At 45.2% G+C, this 19,582-nt stretch overlaps 1 protein-coding gene across 1 annotated transcript in view; it reads right to left on the bottom strand.

The window, feature by feature from the left end:
* The window catches only part of Trap1 (TNF receptor associated protein 1), a 31,446-nt gene that overhangs the window by 9,848 nt on the left and 2,016 nt on the right, over window positions 1–19,582 (bottom strand). Inside the window, exons 2-11 of the mRNA XM_027424025.2 lie at window positions 14,342–14,506; window positions 13,669–13,751; window positions 11,085–11,225; window positions 7,902–7,973; window positions 6,364–6,524; window positions 3,354–3,463; window positions 2,797–2,870; window positions 1,943–2,098; window positions 869–989; window positions 113–182 (exon numbers count right to left, since the gene is read on the bottom strand). Of these exons, the coding sequence (XP_027279826.1) occupies window positions 113–182; window positions 869–989; window positions 1,943–2,098; window positions 2,797–2,870; window positions 3,354–3,463; window positions 6,364–6,524; window positions 7,902–7,973; window positions 11,085–11,225; window positions 13,669–13,751; window positions 14,342–14,506 (1,153 nt within the window). The remainder of the gene's footprint in view (window positions 1–112; window positions 183–868; window positions 990–1,942; window positions 2,099–2,796; window positions 2,871–3,353; window positions 3,464–6,363; window positions 6,525–7,901; window positions 7,974–11,084; window positions 11,226–13,668; window positions 13,752–14,341; window positions 14,507–19,582) is intronic.

Genomic DNA, 19,582 nt, shown 5'->3' with positions numbered 1-19,582 from the left:
CTCTCTTTGCCCTTTGTTCTTGGCTCCTGGAAGCTACACCTAGGGCAGAAGGGTAGAACCAGTAAAGGACAGCCCTCATGAGAATGCCATGCCAGTCGCCAGCAAGGCTTACCGGATGAGTGCGCTCTCCTGCAGGAGTTCTCGGCTGAGGTTCAGGGGAATGTCCTCACTGTCCACCACACCTGAGGAGACAAGGAACATCAGAGCCCTGTACCAATGGGACCTCAACATTACCTGAGGTCTTCACATTCTGAACTGACTTCTCATTTCCTGGCCTCATGCGAGCCATGGGTGGTAAAAGAGGGGCAGGAAGAGCAGGGGAACACTGCTTCTCAGTCCTGCTCACGGGTGGTGGGCAGTTCAGCAGTCCCAGGGTAAAACTGTCTCAGGGCAGGACTGGGCCGTGCTGGGGGTGGTGCCTGTTGGGGCACACAGCAAACACATCCTGGCATTCAACTAGTGTGTAATCTCAGAACTCGGGAGACTGAGGCCTGGGCTACATGTAAGAAAAAGTTTCTAACTGTAATGTGGATAGTGTTGGTCTCTGTGATATGAAAGTGAATGCTGAATTCTGTACTGAACTATAATCTCAGGTCCACCATAACTCAGGCGTAAATCTGAAATTCAAGCCAAATTTCTAAGCATGAAAGAACTCAATGTCCCTCCGCCGACAGGATCAGACAGGACAACCAGGCTGTTTCCGGGGGAGCCTGCCCTCCCTGCCTACTCCATGCTGAGTCCTGCCGGGTGAGGATGGTTTGAGAGGCAGCAAATGCAAATGCAGGGGGTAGCATGAGGACATAGAACCATGATACTTAAGAACACTGGGTCACTGTCCACACCAGAATTTGGGTGGCAGCAACAGTACCTCGAACGAAGCGCAGCCACTTGGGCAGGATATCTGTAGCCTTGGTCTGGATAAGGACCTTGCGGCTATACAGTGCCACGCTGGAGCCCAGCTCCCTGCTCACGTCAAACATGGATGGTTTCTGGAAGAAAGGAAAGAATATGATCAGGTGGTAACACTAGAATCCTCCAGATAAAGGGAAGGTAGGACTGAGGACAGCGTGGTAGAGAGCCAACACCTCTCTAGGCCCAAGTGAGAGGAAGAGCGTGCCTATTCCTCACCTGTGTCAGCTCTGCTAGAATCTGTAGGGGCTCTGGAGGGATGGGGCACCCTCCCCAAGCTGCACCCAACAGAGGATACTGAACAAGTCTTTTATGTCCCCAAACAGTCACATGTTACTAGGAGTCAGAAACAGCAAACCAGCCAAAGTCAGCATGCATTTCCCCACCACCATTGCAAGATGGGGCCTGGCCATGGTTTTTACATTTTAAAAATGATTGTGGGAAAACATGAAAATCTCCTGACACATGAAGACATGGAGTTGAAACTTGGGCATTATAGGCCTGCAGCCTCACTGGTCCACTGAAGCACCAACTGTGAGTTGGCAACGCTCACACTGGGATCACAAAGCCAAAACCCTGCTGACCCTTAGAAAAAACCCACTCTGCCTCAGCACTGGCTGCAGTTGTGGTGTGAGCTGATCTAGGAAGTCCCACTGAGCATTCAGCATTCCTGACATCCATGGATGTCAAGGGTCTTGCCCGAAAACCTCACTCACAGTTAGGGAGGGCCAGGGCCAGCCCAGCCCTTTTCCAGAGAGCATTAGGATCTGAACGCTGCCCAGGGACCATCAAGGGAAGGCAGGGGAGTAGAACTTGACTAGGCTTCTGCACTGCAGACTTGGCAGAGCGGTTGTTGCAAACCAGGGAGGCAGAGGGGAAGTGGGAGCAGCAGTGGCCTGCAGAAGCCTCAACTGTGCAAAATGGCAAATATACACTAGCAAGTCTATGCAGCTCTTCTGCAGGAACGACCTGGGCACCGTGAGTTAGTCAGTCCTGGACCCAAGGCTATGCTGTGAACAGCCAAGCACCTCACCGTCTCTGGCACATAGAAGATGCTGCGGATGTTGAGTGGTGCGTCCGTCTTGTAGTGCAAAGTGAAGCGGGGTTTGTCATAAGCCTGAGCAACGTAACGGTAGAATTCCTTATGCTGCAACTCGCTTATGTCTTTTGGGTCCATCATCCAGATGGCCTGAAGATTGATATCAAAGGAAGGTGTCATGTTCAAAACATGTTTCTCAGTGAGTGCACAGGCCTGGGATAAGACGCACAGACAGTCCAGCAGGGATTAGGAAGCCCCCACACTGGTGCAGGCTGATGGTGACATAGGGAATGAGATACACAAGGCTCTGGAGCAAGAGCCCCTCCCTGTGACACCAGGCTGGGAAGGACTAACCAGGGGACCAGACATAAGTATACTCAGCAGAGACAACAAGCAAGCTGATAACAGGAGATCTATCCATGAGATGGAATACTACTCAGTCACAAAAAGGAACAAGGCTATGCCTGCCACAACATAACTCCACTGATATACAATGCCCAAATTAGGCAAATGCAGACAAAGTTGATTGTGGCTGTAAGGAAGGTCTGGGCATAAGAACTGCTAGTGGGGACAGGCCTGCTTTCCAGATGCTAGACGTGTTCTAAAACCAGCTGTGAAGGTATAACTAGCTGTACAAAACAAGTACCACTCACTAAATGCACAAAGTGTGTATGTGTGTGTTGGGGGCACTTTGTGATATTTGACATGCCTCAAGAAAAACTGCCTGTACCCCTAGCTCCTATCAATCCTGTGATTGTAAGAAATGTCCCCCTATTTCATCTCTCCCTCTACATTCTTGAGAGGGTTTCTGCTGCTGCCTGAGCCTCACAGGCAGCCCAGGGCCTCACCTGCAAAGTGTTAATCCGCCTTCCATTAAGGTACAAGGGGAAGCTGACAAAGTTACTGTACTTTGTCACCACATCTGGAGGAGAAAGAAACACAATGAAGACCATCAACTCTCCAGTGAGGTCTTGCCTGTTCTGTACAAGGCAGGTAGATACAAACCTTTAGACAGGCACAGACCCCTAAGGTCAACATTCACCATGGGAACAGGGAGCCACCTGGTGGCAAAGGATCTGCTCAGAGCTCTCAAGAGCTCTCAGAGTCAAACAGTGGCTGTAAGTACTCACTTCTCCCAAGCTCTCAGAAGGCCTAGCTTTAGAAGGCTCTGCCCAGAAAGCAGCAGAGTCCCAAGATCTCAGGGCATGACAGACAATCCCACCAGGAAATGACAGAGGGATACATAGCCCTGTCATCAAGATGGCTGAAACAGGGCGGGTAGGAGCTTGTTTTCCACAGCTGTGGCAGCTGAGTAGGAGGCTGAGTCCTCTCCTGACCCATTAGTGCTAAGTAAGCCATACCCCTCACCCAGGCATGTCTGCCTTGCAGGTCTGGCTGTCCTTACCTTGTACCCGGGACTCGTTAGCAAAATCCTTGCAGTCTGACTTGAGGTGGATGATTATTTTGGTCCCAGGTCTAACTCCTGAAGCTTCGGCGATTTCAAACACTCCAGAACTAAAACATGAAGGAGAGCAAAGTTATCTCCACAGCTTGCTGCAGACCAAGCCCTGTGTGGCAGATTCAATTACACCCTTGGGATTTTTCACAAGTGGAGCCCACATTTGAGTGTGGAAAAGGCTTTCCTTTTTTATACAGAATCTTGCTAAGTTGCCCAAGCTGGACTCAAACTCATGATCCTCCTGCATTAGCATCCTGCATGCTGGGGTTACAGGTCTGCACTACCACATCCAGCTCTCTAGCTTCTGACTCTGGCAAAATCCCTGTCACTGAACAGACATCAGGGTCAAGGACAGCTGCAAATTGTTACAGGGTATGAGTGCTGGTACTCCCCTGTCATCCAATCACCCTTTATGAGAACCTCCTGGGCATGTGACTGAAAAGTAGGCCTAACTCAGCAGAGGATTCTGGGAAAGGGATGATTCCATGTGGCAAGGGGACACCCCCAAGGTGAGCAGAAATCATTTCAGAAATGCAAGTGGAGGGAATGTCCCCTATTCTGCCCCAACCCTTCCCTGCTAACATTCACTATGAACTACTCTCAGGGAATTTGCTGAAATACAAACTAAAGAAGGGTGTGTACAGATGGAATTAAAAACATCTAATTCAGGGCAATCCATTTTAGAGTCCCCTGCAGGGAGCTCTTACTCTACTTCTCAATAAATCCTTGCTAGTTTGCCCTTAAACAAGCAAACAACAAAAACCCACGTGACCCAGAAAGACAAATGTCTTCTGTTTTGTCTCATTTGTGGATATTAGATTTGAATCTTCAGTGTGTGCTCATTCTGGAACACCCACAAGGTCAGGAAATTAGTAAGGAGCCATAGGCATGGTAGACAACAAAGGAGGGAAACAAAACATAGTGGCATAAAGGGTTAAATGGGAAGGGGAAGAAAGGAGGGTAGAGGAGGGGATACAGGGAGATATAACTAACTCTAAGGGCATTTCAAAAAGTCCTATGGACATCTACTACTTACAGATACTTCCTAAAATACACATACATACATGTAAAAAAAGCTTAAACACATTTACCCTATAATGAGGCAACAATGTCCCTACTTAATACACAGGGTAACAAAACGCCCAGTGCCAGGAATAGGTTACTTCTTCTGGAGCTAGTGAGGTTCCACAGACTCCCTCTTCACTCCACCAAATATTACGTTACTGCCAATGCTCTTGGTTACCCTTCAAAGTTTACAGTAGGATCTTACTGCTGAAGACACCACATGATGCTTGATTTCCCATGCTCTGTGACTCCTTATGTGGTGTCTTCAGCAGTAAGATCCTGCTTGTGGAACAAGATGTTATCTCTCAGCTATTCCTGCCACCATGCCTATGCTCCACTATCATGGACTTGAACTCTCTAAAACCATCAGCCTAAATACAGGCTTTCTTTTATACACTGCCTTGGTTGTGATGACTGTCACAGCAATACAAAACAGTAGATGGCGATTAACACAGAGACCCACAACTGTTCAAAGAGCAGAGAACAGGAGACTGCAGAACGCTTAGCCATAAACTGGACATCTACATCACATCTCTTCCTCCTAAGGCTCAAGGGTCACTGTTGAGAGGACGGAAAGACTGGAAGAACCACAGGCAGTTACATATGAATCCACAGAGGATGAGACAGCAGGCACAAGACCGACAGAAGCTGGAGCCAGACAAAATCCCAGCTTGGGGCAGGGTGGGAACTAGCTTAAGGAGCTATTTGAAATTGAGAGCTGCTCAGAAGGGGAAAAATCACTTTTAAGGTCATCTGGCAGGTTGACCACTATGATGGCATCCAAGAATATATGAGCAGCACAAACTGAACTTGATGTGTTAAAAAAAAATGAGAACACAAAGTTGGATGGGCTGGGATAGGTGTGGGTGAATATGACCAAAATACACTGTATGAAATTCTCAAAGAACTAATAAATATTGAGAAAATCAGAAATCAAGTTTTGAAAAACAAAAGCAAGCTTCAGTTTGGTTGAGGCACTATTCTCTTCAAACACAGTCTGAATTTATTTCACTGTATCACCTTGTCAGACATCACCCCCAAGTGTATATGGGAAAAGAAAACTATCTAAGCGGACACTGTTCTTGGGAACAGAAGAGGGCAATGAGGTCAGCTCTGTCTTGGGAAAGGCCCCCAATGAGCTGGGTAGGTGACTGTGTCAACATCAGAAAGCAGAAAGGTCAGGAGGGAAAGGGGGGCAGCACCAAGGCCAGGGAAGGCTGGGTGCAGGCAAGGGCACCATAGGAAGGCCTGTTTTTTCACTGAACTACCAAGAGCCTAACCCAAACAGGACAGCACCACAGGGCACAGTGACCCATGCCCGAGGCTACTTGGCTTCCCAAAGCAGGTTTCATATAAACAGCCCACAGACTGTACGATTTTATCTTAAGAAACTTCCAACTCTCTCTCTCTTTTTAAAAAATCTAATGATTCTTTTTTTTTTTTTTTTAAGATTTTTATTTACTTATTATGTATACAGTCTTCTGCCTGCATGCCAACAGAGGGCGCCAGATCTCATTCAAGGTGGTTGTGAGCCACCATGTGGTTGCTGGGAATTGAACTCAGGACCTTCTGGAAGAACAGTCAGTGCTCTTAACCGCTGAGCCATCTCTCCAGCCCAAACTTCTAACTGTTGCTGGATGCAGTGGCCTACATCTGTGATCCAAATACTCAGAGCTATGGCAAGAAGACTGTTGTGGGTTCAGGGTCAACCTAAGCTACACAAGGCATTCCATGATAACTTGTGCTAAATATAAAGATCCTGTCTCAACACCCGAGTCAACTCTGCAAACTTCCAGGAAATCTCTAGTTTGCCTGCCAGATGACATTAGACTCTTAAGTGCCATGAGGGAAAGAGACATTGCCCATGTGAACTAGACCCCTTCTTACTTACCCATCTGAAAGCCACTGGTAACCTGGGCTGTCTGGGGCTGCCGAGCGGGAATAGACTTCAACTTTGTCAGCCACCATGAAGGCTGAATAGAAACCCACTCCAAACTGGCCAATGATCTTGCTGCTGGTCTCTGCCTGGTTCTGCAGTGCTTCCAGGAAGGCCTGTGGTGGCAAAGACTGTTCAGACAGGCTGTGCTGTGCCCGGCACGCTCCTCTAGCATGTCAAGAACATAGTTAGCAAGCACACTGACACCTCTCTACCACACTATATTCTCATAAATGACTAAGTCAACAGAAGCTGGAACAAGTTGCCCAAAGCCATCCAGCTGGGCCCAGGCAGGTACAGGGCTGTACCCTATTTATATTGCTCATTGCCAACAACTTCAGAAAGGAGAAGAGGCAACTTGATCTTGTGGGTCAGAAGGCCCAGAGGAGTTGCTACAGTTGTCTTGTGTGTTATATCTCCTGGGCTTTAAACCTTGTGTACAAACCTGGAACCACTGTTCCTTGGTGCCCAGGACCAGGGTAGAAGATCCATGGATGCTAAGCATCTTCTCTAAAGTAGTTTCTATATAACCTACACTCTCCACCACATACTGAAGACCAGCCCTGCTCACAGTACCCAGAGTATAAATAGTCAGAGTGTACTGTTTAAAGAATAAGTGTGCTCAGGACAGGTACCACTTTTTAAAAACACTTTCACTTTGGGGTCCCATAGACTTAGAAGATGAATACATGCTTCTGCAAAACATCCCAGTGCCTGGTTGGCTATTCTCACATTGCCATTCCACTGCTCTGGCCTAAGCTGGCTGTCTAGCACATCTTGCAAAGATCTGTCTTCTATATACATGCAACACAGCAGCTTCTGGCACATCTTGCCAGTGCAACCAATGAGCTGACTTTACATCTCATTTTGTTTTAATTCACAGCTGGTCTCTGAGATACTGCAGACTACCTTACACAAAAACTCAATAGGGAACTTCATGGGCAGAAGTAATAATTCAGAAATTTTTAAAAGAAGAAATTCCTGTGAGACTTATTTGTCTTAGTCATGGTGCCACTTATACAAACAGAAAAACCACACAGGATGCAGAGAGCAGTGTAGACCATATGCCTCTGCTGGGGATCCCAGGACAAAGACATTTTGTCTTCCCAGCACAGCCTCCATCACACTGGGAATAAAATGATGACTAACAGCTGGCTGTCCTTGGAACCACTGCATGTGTAGGCAGAGTGGCCCAAGATCATTCTTCAAAGCAATGCTGCTTGGGAGAAGTGTCCATCTCTGCTGACTGTCTGGGTCAGGCCTTGTAGCTCAGAGGGTGGCTGAGGGCTAATTTGAAGACAAGTGTCAGGAAATGGAATGGCTCCTCCTGGACTTAGACAGGCAGGCTTCAAAGTGTTTGTTCACTATGCTGCAGCTCTGAGCAAAGTGTTCGTTCAACCTCTGCAATAAAATGAGACCACTAACAGAAAACTCTCAATGGTTCCACAGTGCCCACCCTGGAGGGGAGGGACAATGCTCTAGGCTATACCCACCTTTGACCCCGATCTGGCGATTGTTCCTAGGTTAGACACCAGCTCCTCCTGTGTCATCCCAATGCCAGTGTCCTGAAGAGAGAGATACTATTACACACAGCCCCTGTGTAGCTAGGCCAAAGCACATGGACAGTACCATATATACTGATAGATAGCCTCCATGACAATGGCTAGGCAGGGCTGAGGAAGTATACTATAAGCTTATCGGAGTCCAGTCCTGTCAGTTTACAGTATCAGAGAACACCTGAAGGGTCAGGACTCAACACTGAAAACATCCCAGGCCCAGGGTGCAGCTCAGTAGCTTAGCTCATTTGTGGAGGGCCTGGGTTTCATCCTCAGCCCTCAAACATAAAACCAATCCTGAGAAGAAGGAACAGAGTCAGCAAGTCAGTAGGTAAACATCCAGTTCTCATCACTGAGGAACACCCTGGCCACACCCATGCCAGGCTCTGATCCATCCTCTAGTGGCTCTTCTGGCCCAGAACAATAGTGAGGGTCCTCTGGGGGCAGTTTAATCCTGCAAGCAGGAAGGACTTCCTGCAGGTCCCTGGTCAGTGTATTCCTGGAGCAGCTGCAAGTCTCATGTGGGGCCACAGTTCTTATCCTCCTACAGCAAGCCTTTGCTAGATCCTGTGTCCTCCAAGGGATGGTGCCAGCAGCATTCGAAGGTGAGTAGGTCATGGGAACTCTTCCCTTAACCCCAGATCAGTGCCCACAATAAATAAATAAATAAACAAATAAATGTGAAAGTAAAAGTCAGGTGTGGTGATTGACACCTGTAATGTCAGTATTTGGAAGGAGGAGGCAGAGGATTGATGCATGTTTGAGGCCAGCTTGGGATTTTGATGGATAATCTGGATGTCAGCAGATAGAGACTGGGAACATGTTCTCAGTGGAAAGAACAACATTGGCAAAGTCCTAGAGAAGAGCACAGTTAAGCATCGTGGCATGCTCAAGGTCAGGTTCCACCCCTGGGAACACATAGACACACACCAAACTCACACTCAAAAAAAAAGAGGCCTAAGGAGCCTACGCACATGGTATCTTAGGCTGTGATGAAACACCACAACCAAAAGGAACTTGGAGAGCGAAGGGTTTATTTCACTCACAGTTCCATATAACAACAGTTCATCATCAAAAGCTGTGAGAGCAGGAACTCAAGCCAGGCAGGAACTTGGAGGTAGGAGCTAATGCAGAGGCCATAGAGGGGTTGCTCATCATGGCTTGCTCAGCCTCATTTTTTACAGAATCCAGGACAACCTGCCTGGGGTGGTCCCACTCACAATGGGCTGAGCCCTGCCTCATCAATCACTAATTAAGAAAATTAAATCCAAGAACACATCAGAAAAATCATCCACCAGGATCAAGCAGGCTTCATCCCAGGGATGCAGGGATGGTTCAACATACAAAAATCCATCAATGCAATCCACCATATAAACAAATTGAAAAAGAAAAACCACATGATCATGTCACTAGATGCTGAAAAAGCCTTTGACAAAATCCACCATCCCTTCATGATAAAGATCTTGAAGAGAACAGGAATAACAGGAACATACCTAAACATGATAAAAGCAATATACAGCAAACCAACAGCCAACATCAAACTAAATGGAAACTCAAAGCAATTCCTCTAAAATCAGGAATAAGACAAGGCTGACCACTCTCTCCATATCTCTTCAATATTGTACTTGAAGTTCTAGCTAGAGCAATAAGACAAGAAAAGCAGATCAAAGGGATACAAATTGGAAAGGAAGAAGTCAAACTTTCACTATTTGCAGATGATAGTTTACATAAGTGACCCGAAAAACTCTACCAGGGAACTCGTACAGCTGATAAACACCTTCAGGAAAGTGGCAGGATACAAAAGTAACTCAAAAAAATCAGTAGCCCTACTATATATGGATGATAAACAGAATAAGAAAGAAATCAGAGAAACATCACCCTTCACAATATCCACAAACAACATAAAATATCTTGGGGTAATGCTAACCAAAAAAGTGAAAGACCTGTACAGTAAGAACTCTGAGTCTTTAAAGAAAGAAATTAAACAAGATACCAGAAAATGGGAAGATCTCCCATGCGCTTGTATAGCTAGGATCAACATAGTAAAAATGGCAATCTTGCCAAAAGCAATCTACAGATTCAATGCGACCCCCATCAAAATCTCAACACAGTTCGTCACAGACCTTGAAAGAACAATACTCAACTTTATATAGAAAAACAAAAAACCTAGGATAGCCAAAACAACCCTGTACAATAAAGGAAATTCTGGAGGCATTACCATCCCTGACTTCAAGCTCTATTACAGAGCCATAGTCCTGAAACCAGCTTGGTATTGGCACAAAAGTAGACAGACCAATGGAATCAAATTAAAAACCCTGATGATATTAACCCACATACCTACAAACACCTGATTTTTGACAAAGAAGCTAAATTTATACAATGGAAAAAAAGAAAGCATCTTCAACAAATGGTGCTGGCATAACTGATTTGGACATGTAGAAGATTGCAGACAGAACCATATTTATCACCATGCACAAAACTTAAGACCAAATGGATCAAAGACCTCAACATCAATTAATCCACATTGAACCTCTCAGAAAAGTAAGTGGGAGGTACCCTTGAACGAATTTGTACAGGAGATCGCTTCCTGAACATAATACCAGTAGCAGACATTGAGACCGACAATTAATAAATGGGACCTCCTGAAACTGAGAAGTTTCTGTAAGGCAAAGGACACAGTCAATAAGACACAAAGGGCAGCCCACAGAATGGGAAAAGATCTTCACCAACCCCACATCCGACAGAGGGCTCATTTTCAAAATATACAATGAACTCAAGAAGCTAGCCACCAAACACAACAAGCAATGAAATTAAAAAGTGGGGTGCAGAATTAGATAGAGAATTTTCATCAGAGGAATCTAAAATGGCTGAAAGACACTTAAGAAAGTTCTCAACATCCTTAGCCATCAGAAAAATGCAACTCAAAATAATTTCCTTCTCTTCTGCCAGTGCCTCTAAGCTTCCTAAGGTGGGTGAGTGAATGAAAGCAAAAGTCCTCAGATTGGAAGAACGGTCAGTACATCACTTGGGTCCAGCCATAACTGCAATGCAGGCCTCCTTGAGTCTGTTCAGCCTGGTTGTTTCTTGAGGATGAGCTCAGTAATGCTAGAAAAGAAGTACCTGGATGGTGATGGTGCCCTTCTCAGCATCAGTCTGAAGATGAATCTCCATCTCTGGCAGTACCTGGCCTTCAGACACCAGCTTGTGCCGCAGTTTCTCCAAGGCATCACTGGCATTGGAGATGAGCTCTCGAATAAACACCTGGGAATGTGAGCAAGGGGCAGGAAGACGAATGGCAGTTACTGCTGAGACTACAGTGGCTGCAGTCAAGGACCTGCATACAATACCCAGTCTTCCACAGTGAAGCCTGAAATGGACTTACACAGGATGGTAAACATTCTCCAAATATCTGTCTCTCTTACTCTATGAGAGAGACACTGGTAAGCCAGGTCCAGGGGCAGAGGCTTGTAGTCTCAACTTCTTAGGAGGCCGAGACAGAAGACTGTGAGTTCCATACATGAATGCAAAGAAGCCTGGGTAATTTAGCAAGTCCCTCCCTCCCCCAAAGGAGGTGAGGCTGGGAATGCAAGCAGAATATTTGCCTAATGCACACAAGTGCCTGTCTTTAATCCTTGCCACCATGGAAACAAAAACTGCGGCTTCATTTCATCTCATGAGGACCAAACTCTAGAGCCTCGATCTTCCATAGAAAAGGAGGTCAGAGCCAAGAAATCCTCTCATGGTGTGAAAGCGCCTTGATTCCTCACAGAGCAAACAGGAGATGAGGAGGCGGATAACATGAGATCAACAAGAGCGCTTCCTGAAGATCCTTTAATTCTGTAAAATGGGTGCTATTCTACTTCAAAACCTTAGCATTAGTACCACCGAGCAAGGAACATTTTCCCCTTTTCAGGTTTTTCTTTTTTTTGCTAGAATTACAAGCATGTAAAAGCACTCTGCTGGTAGTAATTTCTTGACCTTTTCTAAGTCTTGTCATTCCTATATGGATTTCGTTTTGTTGTTGCCACTGTTTTCGAGACAAAGTCTCTGAGTAGCCCAGGCTGACCTCAAACTCATAATTCCTTTGTCTTACTCCCCGAAGCATTAGACTACAGGCCTGATTCTCAGCACCCAAAAATGAGCGTTAATCTCCTGAAAAAGAACCTCTAAACTTAAATGCAGGGACACATGTCTGTAATCCTAGCACTCAGAGCTGGACGTGGGGGAAGCAAAGTTCAAGGGTGGGAGAGAGGCCATCTTCCAGGAATTTTCCAAATGGCAAACACAAAGGAAAAGAGAAGCACCAGATACATGTACTCTAGGCCTTTTAGAAAACATGGGCTGTTCTTTGGCCACACACATGCAAGTGTACAAAAACGGTGCTACTGTTGACATCAGGAGATAGTCACTGTTCAAAAAGGAATGCCCCATAAATGTTTACTGTGGCAAAGCCAGAGTCTTACAATGTCACCTAGCATGCTGTTGGCATTGTTGTAAACAGGTACGGACAAGCTTGCGGTCAAGAGAGCCTATGTGCATACTGAACACGCTAAGCCTTCAGAGAGCTGAGGCGGCTTCCAGACATAGGCGATGGAAAATGATCAAAGAGAAAGGCACCTAGGTTGAACTGAAGTGCCCGCTTACTACACCCAGACAAGCAAAGACTAACAGGAGAAGCCTGAGCTGCCAGGGCCTGTAAAACTCCCTGAGCTCCCAACGCTGCCCCTCCTCCCCCCTTGCTCAAAAGCCAGGGGTCCTGAGTATCTGGAGCCCTAATGGACATTCCAGGTCAGGCTTAAAGTGCAAAACCAAATGAAATCCCTACTCTGTATTAAAAAAACAAAACAAAACAAAACAAACAAAAAACTTCCAGGTTAGGCTAGTAAGATAGCTAAGTAGGTAAAGGCACTTTCTGCCAAGCCTGATGACCTGAGTATGATCCCAGGACCCACACAGTAGAAGGAAAGAATCCACTGGCCACTTCATGAATACTACTGAGCATACATACACCAAATAAATAAATGCAAGAAAAAAACTAAGTGAAAGGCCATCGTCCCCTGTCTTGGAAAAAAGAAATAAAGTTCTAAGCTGGGTGTTGGTGGCACTTGGGAGGCAGAGAAAGGCAGATCTCTGTGAGTCTGAGGCCAGCCTGGTCTACAGAGTGAGTTCCAGGACAGGCTCCAAAGCTACAGAGAAATTCTGCCTCAAAACAAAACAAAACAAACAAACAAACAAAAAAATAAAAAGAAAAAAGAAACGGAAATGCAAATAACATGGAGCAGTTTGTAAAAAATAGAAAAACAAAGTTCTTTCATAGCCCTCTCTGGTCTATACCACCCAGGCACAGGCCTCCAAGTACAGTGGAAGTAGATAAACACAGGGCTTCACAACACAGCAACAGTCCCACAGAAACAGATCCAAGTAGATGTCTATGCCAATATTTGGGAGATTTAAAAATTATCAGCAAAATTTAATTAACTCCCAAAGCTGATCTGGCCCAAAGAACCATCTGGATACACTTATCTATGAACCAACATAGAACTCCTCTCCTTTAGTGGATCCAGAGTGGGGCCTGTCCTCAGCCCAGGTCTTGCACCTTCTGGCAGCAAGCATAGGACTTGGATTTGGCACTCTCCTAGGATGGCGTGGAAGCAGCTTTGCCAGACCCTTGACTAGCTTGAGGAGTGATTCACATACATCTTACCTCTTTTTCTGAGTACAAGGAACGGGCCACAATGTCCAAAAGTTTCTTTGTCTCTGCCTGAAACTCATGTTTGGAGACAGAACCTGGTAATGAATCATAGACACAACCAATAAAATTGCATTTCCATTTTTGTGGAAGAATATGCTACTATGTACCTTTTGAAAGAATGTTTAAGGTTCTGACTTTTAAACACAGAGGAATCTCTAAAGAGAAATTGACACTTAAACACTCTCTCAGAACAAAGAACCATGTGGAAAGTAAGTAAGGGTCCAGTAACTATTGAGGCTGAGTTCCCAGAGTGTGTGGCTGGGAGACTCAGGCTGGCCTTAACTACCGGGTTCTACAGTGTATTCTCCAAAAGAATGTACTCTAATAAATTACTCAAAAAGCAAAACTATAAGAAAGCCTCATTTGTCAACATCAACAGTTCTGTCCTTGTTTCCACCAAAATCCCTGGAGCTGGCACTTGGGCCTGAAAATAGCCTTCATGTCCTGTGTCACCTGGGGCAGAGTTCCCTTTCAGAGATTACTACCAGATGTGTCTTTAATCTCCTGTTGGCAGCTTCTTCAGATGACCACTGGAGGGAGCAAGCAACAGTTGCAGATGAAAGGCAGGAGTTGGAGGAACTGAGATGGTGGACACTTCCTAGAAGACCTAAGTCTCTAGGCTTACCCTGCACAGCCTCAGTGCTGTTGATGATGGAGTGCAGGGCCTCTTCCTTCTTGTCCTCTGCTGCCTGTGTGCTGTACAACTGTCCTGTAGAGATCCGTGAAGCCAGGCATTGTATGCGGCCCTTAACCTGGACTGTGGTCCTCTGAAGATGCAGAACGGGCTTTCCTGAAAAGAAAAATTGTGAAATGGATGGGAATTACTATTTGAAGCAGACGTCCTACCTCATGCACACTGTGCCTATGTATTGGAGACTAAAGTGGATCTAAGCCCAATCACTGCTTGTGAGGATGAAGGCACGGCTGCTGGAGCAGGAAGTCTCAGCGGCCTTCCCTCACATGCTATCAAAGGCATTTTACCAAAAGGCACCTGATTGCTCTATGGTTAGCCAGGAGGGGATTCAGAATTACTTTTGTAACTTCCTGGCAAGCCTGGTGGATCCTGAAACCTCTGGCATAGAACTAGGTATGAGGGGTATCCATCATCCGGAGCCTTCATGGCCACAAAAACCTAGCCAATGCTGTATTTCAGGCAGAGCCATGGACCTAGCCTACACCTCTCAGCAGCCGCAAGGGCCAGCAGGCAGGGTATTGGCATTGCGTAGTAGACAATTAACAAGTAAACGTTTCAGGGATACACAGTCAGTCCTCAAGACAGTCTGTGAACATCTAGACTGAAAGAAGGACCCTCCTGTTGGCTACTGCTCACCTTTAATTTCTAATACAGAGAAGGAATAAAGAATATACAGAAATGAGTAGAGCCAGTAAGATGGCTCAGTAGGTAAAGATGCTTGCAACCAAGCCTAATGACCTGAATTCAATCCCCAGAATCTACACAATGGAATAAGAGAACCAACTCCTGGAGTTGTCCTCTGACTACTCACATGTGTGCAAAACACACAGATGCCCACACATACACACAAATGTAATTTTTTTATTATTTTAAATAATGAGTGTGTGTGTGTGTGTGTGTGTGTGTGTGTGTGTTGGGGGGGGGTGTCTCTCTGAAACACCATGGCCGGCAAAGTAAGGATCTGTGAGGGGCAAGAAAGCAATCTAGTTCAATACAACTTAGTAGCTGATGCTGTTTCAAACTTCTGGAGTCTGACACTGGGCAGTCTACTGTAGGCGTGTTTTAAGTACAGTACAATTTGGGGAAAGGTTTCTGCTGAAACACAAGGAAGCATAATTAGATCAAAACTCTTCTCAAAGTACATGTTCCTTTTTCCATGGAGATGTGTTCTAGAGAGAGGCAACACGTTACCTTAAGGGCCTGGGGAGGATCTGATGTGGTCTGTCACACAGATAGTGTAGTGTGTCACTTGGGCTATTAGCCACCTTCGGTCCTGCTTGTGGGAGCTTGGCATGACCTGGCCCTACAGATAGTGCAGACCCCAGGGCTTTCAACCACCTCCATTCCCAGCCTTTTGGGTGGGAAAACAGGAAAGACAACACCACATGTTTAACATTTTGAGTTTCCCTAGTGCTATCTGTGAGCACAAGGACCTCTGCAGTCCCAACATCTGTGTGTGAGTTATGTACACATGAGTGTACGTGCCCAGAGGCCAAACAAAGGTGGAGTTACAGGTAGGTGTACTAGGAACTAAACTCAGGTCCTTTGCAAGAGCATTAAACATTCTTAACTGCTGAACCATCTCTAAATACACTTTTTTTTTGTATCCTAGAGCCACAGTAATGTGAACAAGTTATTGTGCCAATAAACACAGTAAAGCACAGCAGCCAAGGAGTCTCACACCTCACTGAAAGATGACTGCAGTGACTTGTGAGGCTGTGCATATAAACTTCACTCAGCGTGGTAGTTTCAATGAAAATAGCCCCTTAGGCCCCTAGAGGCTGGCACTGTTGGGGGTTGTGGCTTTGTGGGAAGAAGCATGTCACTGGGGGTGGGCTTTGAGGTTTCAGAAGCTCAAGCCAAGCCTAGTGTGTCTCACTGTCTTCCCACTGCCTGCTGATCCAGAGGTAGAACTCTCAGCTACCCTCCAGCACCATGTTTGCCTGCATGCCACCAGACCTAATTAAACGCTTTCCTTTATAAGAGTTGCTGTGGTCATGGTGTCTCTTCACAGCAAAAGAAACCTAAGACACTTGGGAAGAGTGGGCTTTGTTGAATCCTTCTCTGAAGAATCTCTACAGAGATGTGATGCTGGAAACCTCTAAGAACCTCACTGCTATAGGCTATAAATAGGAAGACCACAATATTGAAGAACATTGTCAAAGTCAATGTCAAAGACATGCAAGGTATATCATCTGTCACTCAGGATACAGACCATGTGAGTGAGCATAAGAGATATGAAAGAAAAGACAAGAAACAAAAAACTACCCCGTCTCCCACAATAGTTACAAGATATGTAGTAGTCTCTACTGTGGGTAGACTTGGTGAATGTGATACGAGTTTGCAAGTAATTAGTTTTCTAGTATGATTTTAAAAAGTTTTTGAAGATGGCCATAATGTGTAAAGGCCTGAACCAGAAAATGTCATTTTTACTGCAGGTGACAAAGCTGACCTCCACAAGGACTGCACACACACATGCTCAGCTTGGTAAATCTATTCACCAGCCCCAGTTGTCAAGTCTGAAACTGAGGTCAAGCACACTGTGAATGAGTCTGGGTTCTCAAAGCTGGCAGCAGAAGTGGGAAGGGCTAGGACCTGCAGCACTGCCCTGGAGTGAAGGCACCACTTGGCCATGAGACAGACCGGAAGCAAAAAGCCAACACAAAAGTGTGTGTGTGCACCTGTGCAAGTGCACCTCACATCCATATGCACTTTCTAAACCCGACTACTGACTGATAACACCCTGGGAGCAACAAGCACCATCAGGCTGGGGCCTTCTTAAACTGTTTTAACAGTCATTCTGGAAAGCCCCTTTCTTAGAAATACACTGGTCTTGGGCAAAGTGGAATTACTCTGCCATCTCCCAATAAAAGGAAAAAGTTTACCTGTGTGGTAAACACACAGGTGACCCTGGAACTCTGTGGTTTCAGACAGTAATGAAGAACTCAGCAATGAGGGGTGAGTCAGGACAACATGTCCAACTTGAGGGGACTTTCAGTGGTAGAACCTGAGATGGTCTGAGGTAACAGTAAAATCTCAGGTAAAATGATAACAATAACTACTATAGACTTCAGTCTAGCAAATAATAATCTATAATTTGATGACAGGGGAGAAAGGATAACCCCCTTTTTTATAGGAAAATTGTCGTGGAACAATGGAAAACAAATAGAAAAATCATAATACTCATCTGTGACAGATAGAAATTACTGACAGATGTCAACAAACAACAACTACACAATATTCATGTATTCTGAAAAAAAATTTGCTGATTTCAAAGAGAAATTCAGTAACTTTTAACTGACTCCCACATCAGGAGACCTGCCAACACCATGATGCAACATACTATCCTTTCAGTATTGTTTTGCTAAAATTGCATCTCCATCTAATCATAAGAAAACATTAGCTAATCCGTAAACAGAGAGACATCCTAGAAGACCCCTGGCTGGAATCCCTCTCAAGGGTTGCAATCCAGACAGACAGACTGACTTAGGGAAGCTCAGAGATGACAGAAGACAGAGGAGATACAACGAATATCAGAAATATAGGATCAAGAGTTCAAGGAACAGCCTGAGCTTCATGAGACCCTGTCTCAAAAAAGATTTGAGTGGGTCGGCAAGATGGCTTAATGTATACCACACAAGCCTGGTGACCTAAGTTTGACCCCTGCAACCCACATAAACATGGGAGAAAACTGTTCTCTCTAAAGTTCTTCTCTGACCTCTGCTCATACAATAATAATAAATAATTTGAATGGTGCATGGTTGTAATACTAACATTTGGAGAGCTAACACAGAAGGACCCTAAGTTTGAGGCCAGCCTGAACTACATTAGGGAAACAGTCCCAAAATAGAAAACAAAACAAAACAAAACAAAAAACCAAGCTCCATCTACAGCCTGTAGATCAGATGTGCACTCAGCTGCTGCTTCAGTGCCTGCCTACCTGGAACCATGCCCCCACCATGATGGTTATAGACTAACCCTCTGTAACTGAGCCAAAAATTTGTCCATCATCTCTGTGAAGGGAACTAATGGACAACTGAACATACTTCCTACTGCTAGTGTGGGTGACATGGCAATGCCAAGTTAAAACAACCCAGAACTAAGAAAAAGGTCCATCCAGCTGTGGCAATTTGACAGCAAAAGTCGTATAGTAGAAGAGATGGGGTATGCCTTTATTTTTAAGATAAAAGCAGAGGATACCGTAAACAATATAGACAAGTTGAAAAATTCTGTCATCATAGGTCCAGCTGCAAAGGAGTGTGCAGACTTCTGGCCCAGAATTACATCCAATACAGGCAGCATTGCGTGATTTTACAGTGTATTTTGTAAAATATATCCATTAAGAAATCTTTTCTCAAAAAAAAAAAAGAAAAAAGAAAAAAGAAAAAAAAAGAAGGGAGGAGGGCAACCCAGATTTGATTTCAAGTTAGCTGAACTTTCTGTGACTTGAAGAATAAACTAACAATTCAATAGAGTATCTGAACAAGACACTAAACACATTATCTGCACAATATTGGTCTTCATGTTTCCCCCACACCTTAAAGGAAAAGCCACAAACCCTAAAGGCAGGCCACAATCTCCTGTTAAAGTACTGGGTAGCTTGGAGCTCAGAGTAGCTCTGATAACATGACTCTGACATTGCAGACGTGTACATACACAATCACACACTTGTAGCTAGTGTCCACGATGTTTGCCCTAGCTACAACCACATCTCTCTTTCCACATGAATTGCTTCAAGACCTGGCTCAAGGCCTCTTATGTTGTCCTGCCAGGGCTCCTTTTGCCCACTGTTGACAGTAATCTCTCCCTATTATGAATTCACCACTCATTTTCTATGGTGCTCATTTAAAATTATTGTGGTGTGCTGGTTTGGGCATTCCTTCTATTAATTTGTTATCTCACTAAATTAAAACAGGGACTCGGTTTTATTTCCTGTATCAAATTCGCACAAGCCAAAACATCTATTACAAAAGCAGATCTTTCTCCAGCCTGAGACTATAAATCCCTGCAGTCACTGAGTTCCAGCCGAAGCAGTTTTTCGTCCAGGGATATAGGACACCCTGCAGAGGCTGTTCAGCCCAGCTTTCAAGGGAAAAAAAGTCACTTGACTACAGGAGCCACTCAAGTGAGCTAGAAGAGAAAACACATGAGCTATGTATGGGCTTCTCCTTC

Source organism: Cricetulus griseus, chromosome 7 (genome assembly GCF_003668045.3).
Source record: "Cricetulus griseus strain 17A/GY chromosome 7, alternate assembly CriGri-PICRH-1.0, whole genome shotgun sequence".
Lineage (NCBI taxonomy): Eukaryota > Metazoa > Chordata > Mammalia > Rodentia > Cricetidae > Cricetulus > Cricetulus griseus.
Note: the sequence above shows the minus strand (reverse complement) of the source record. Positions and strands in the feature narration are given on the sequence as shown.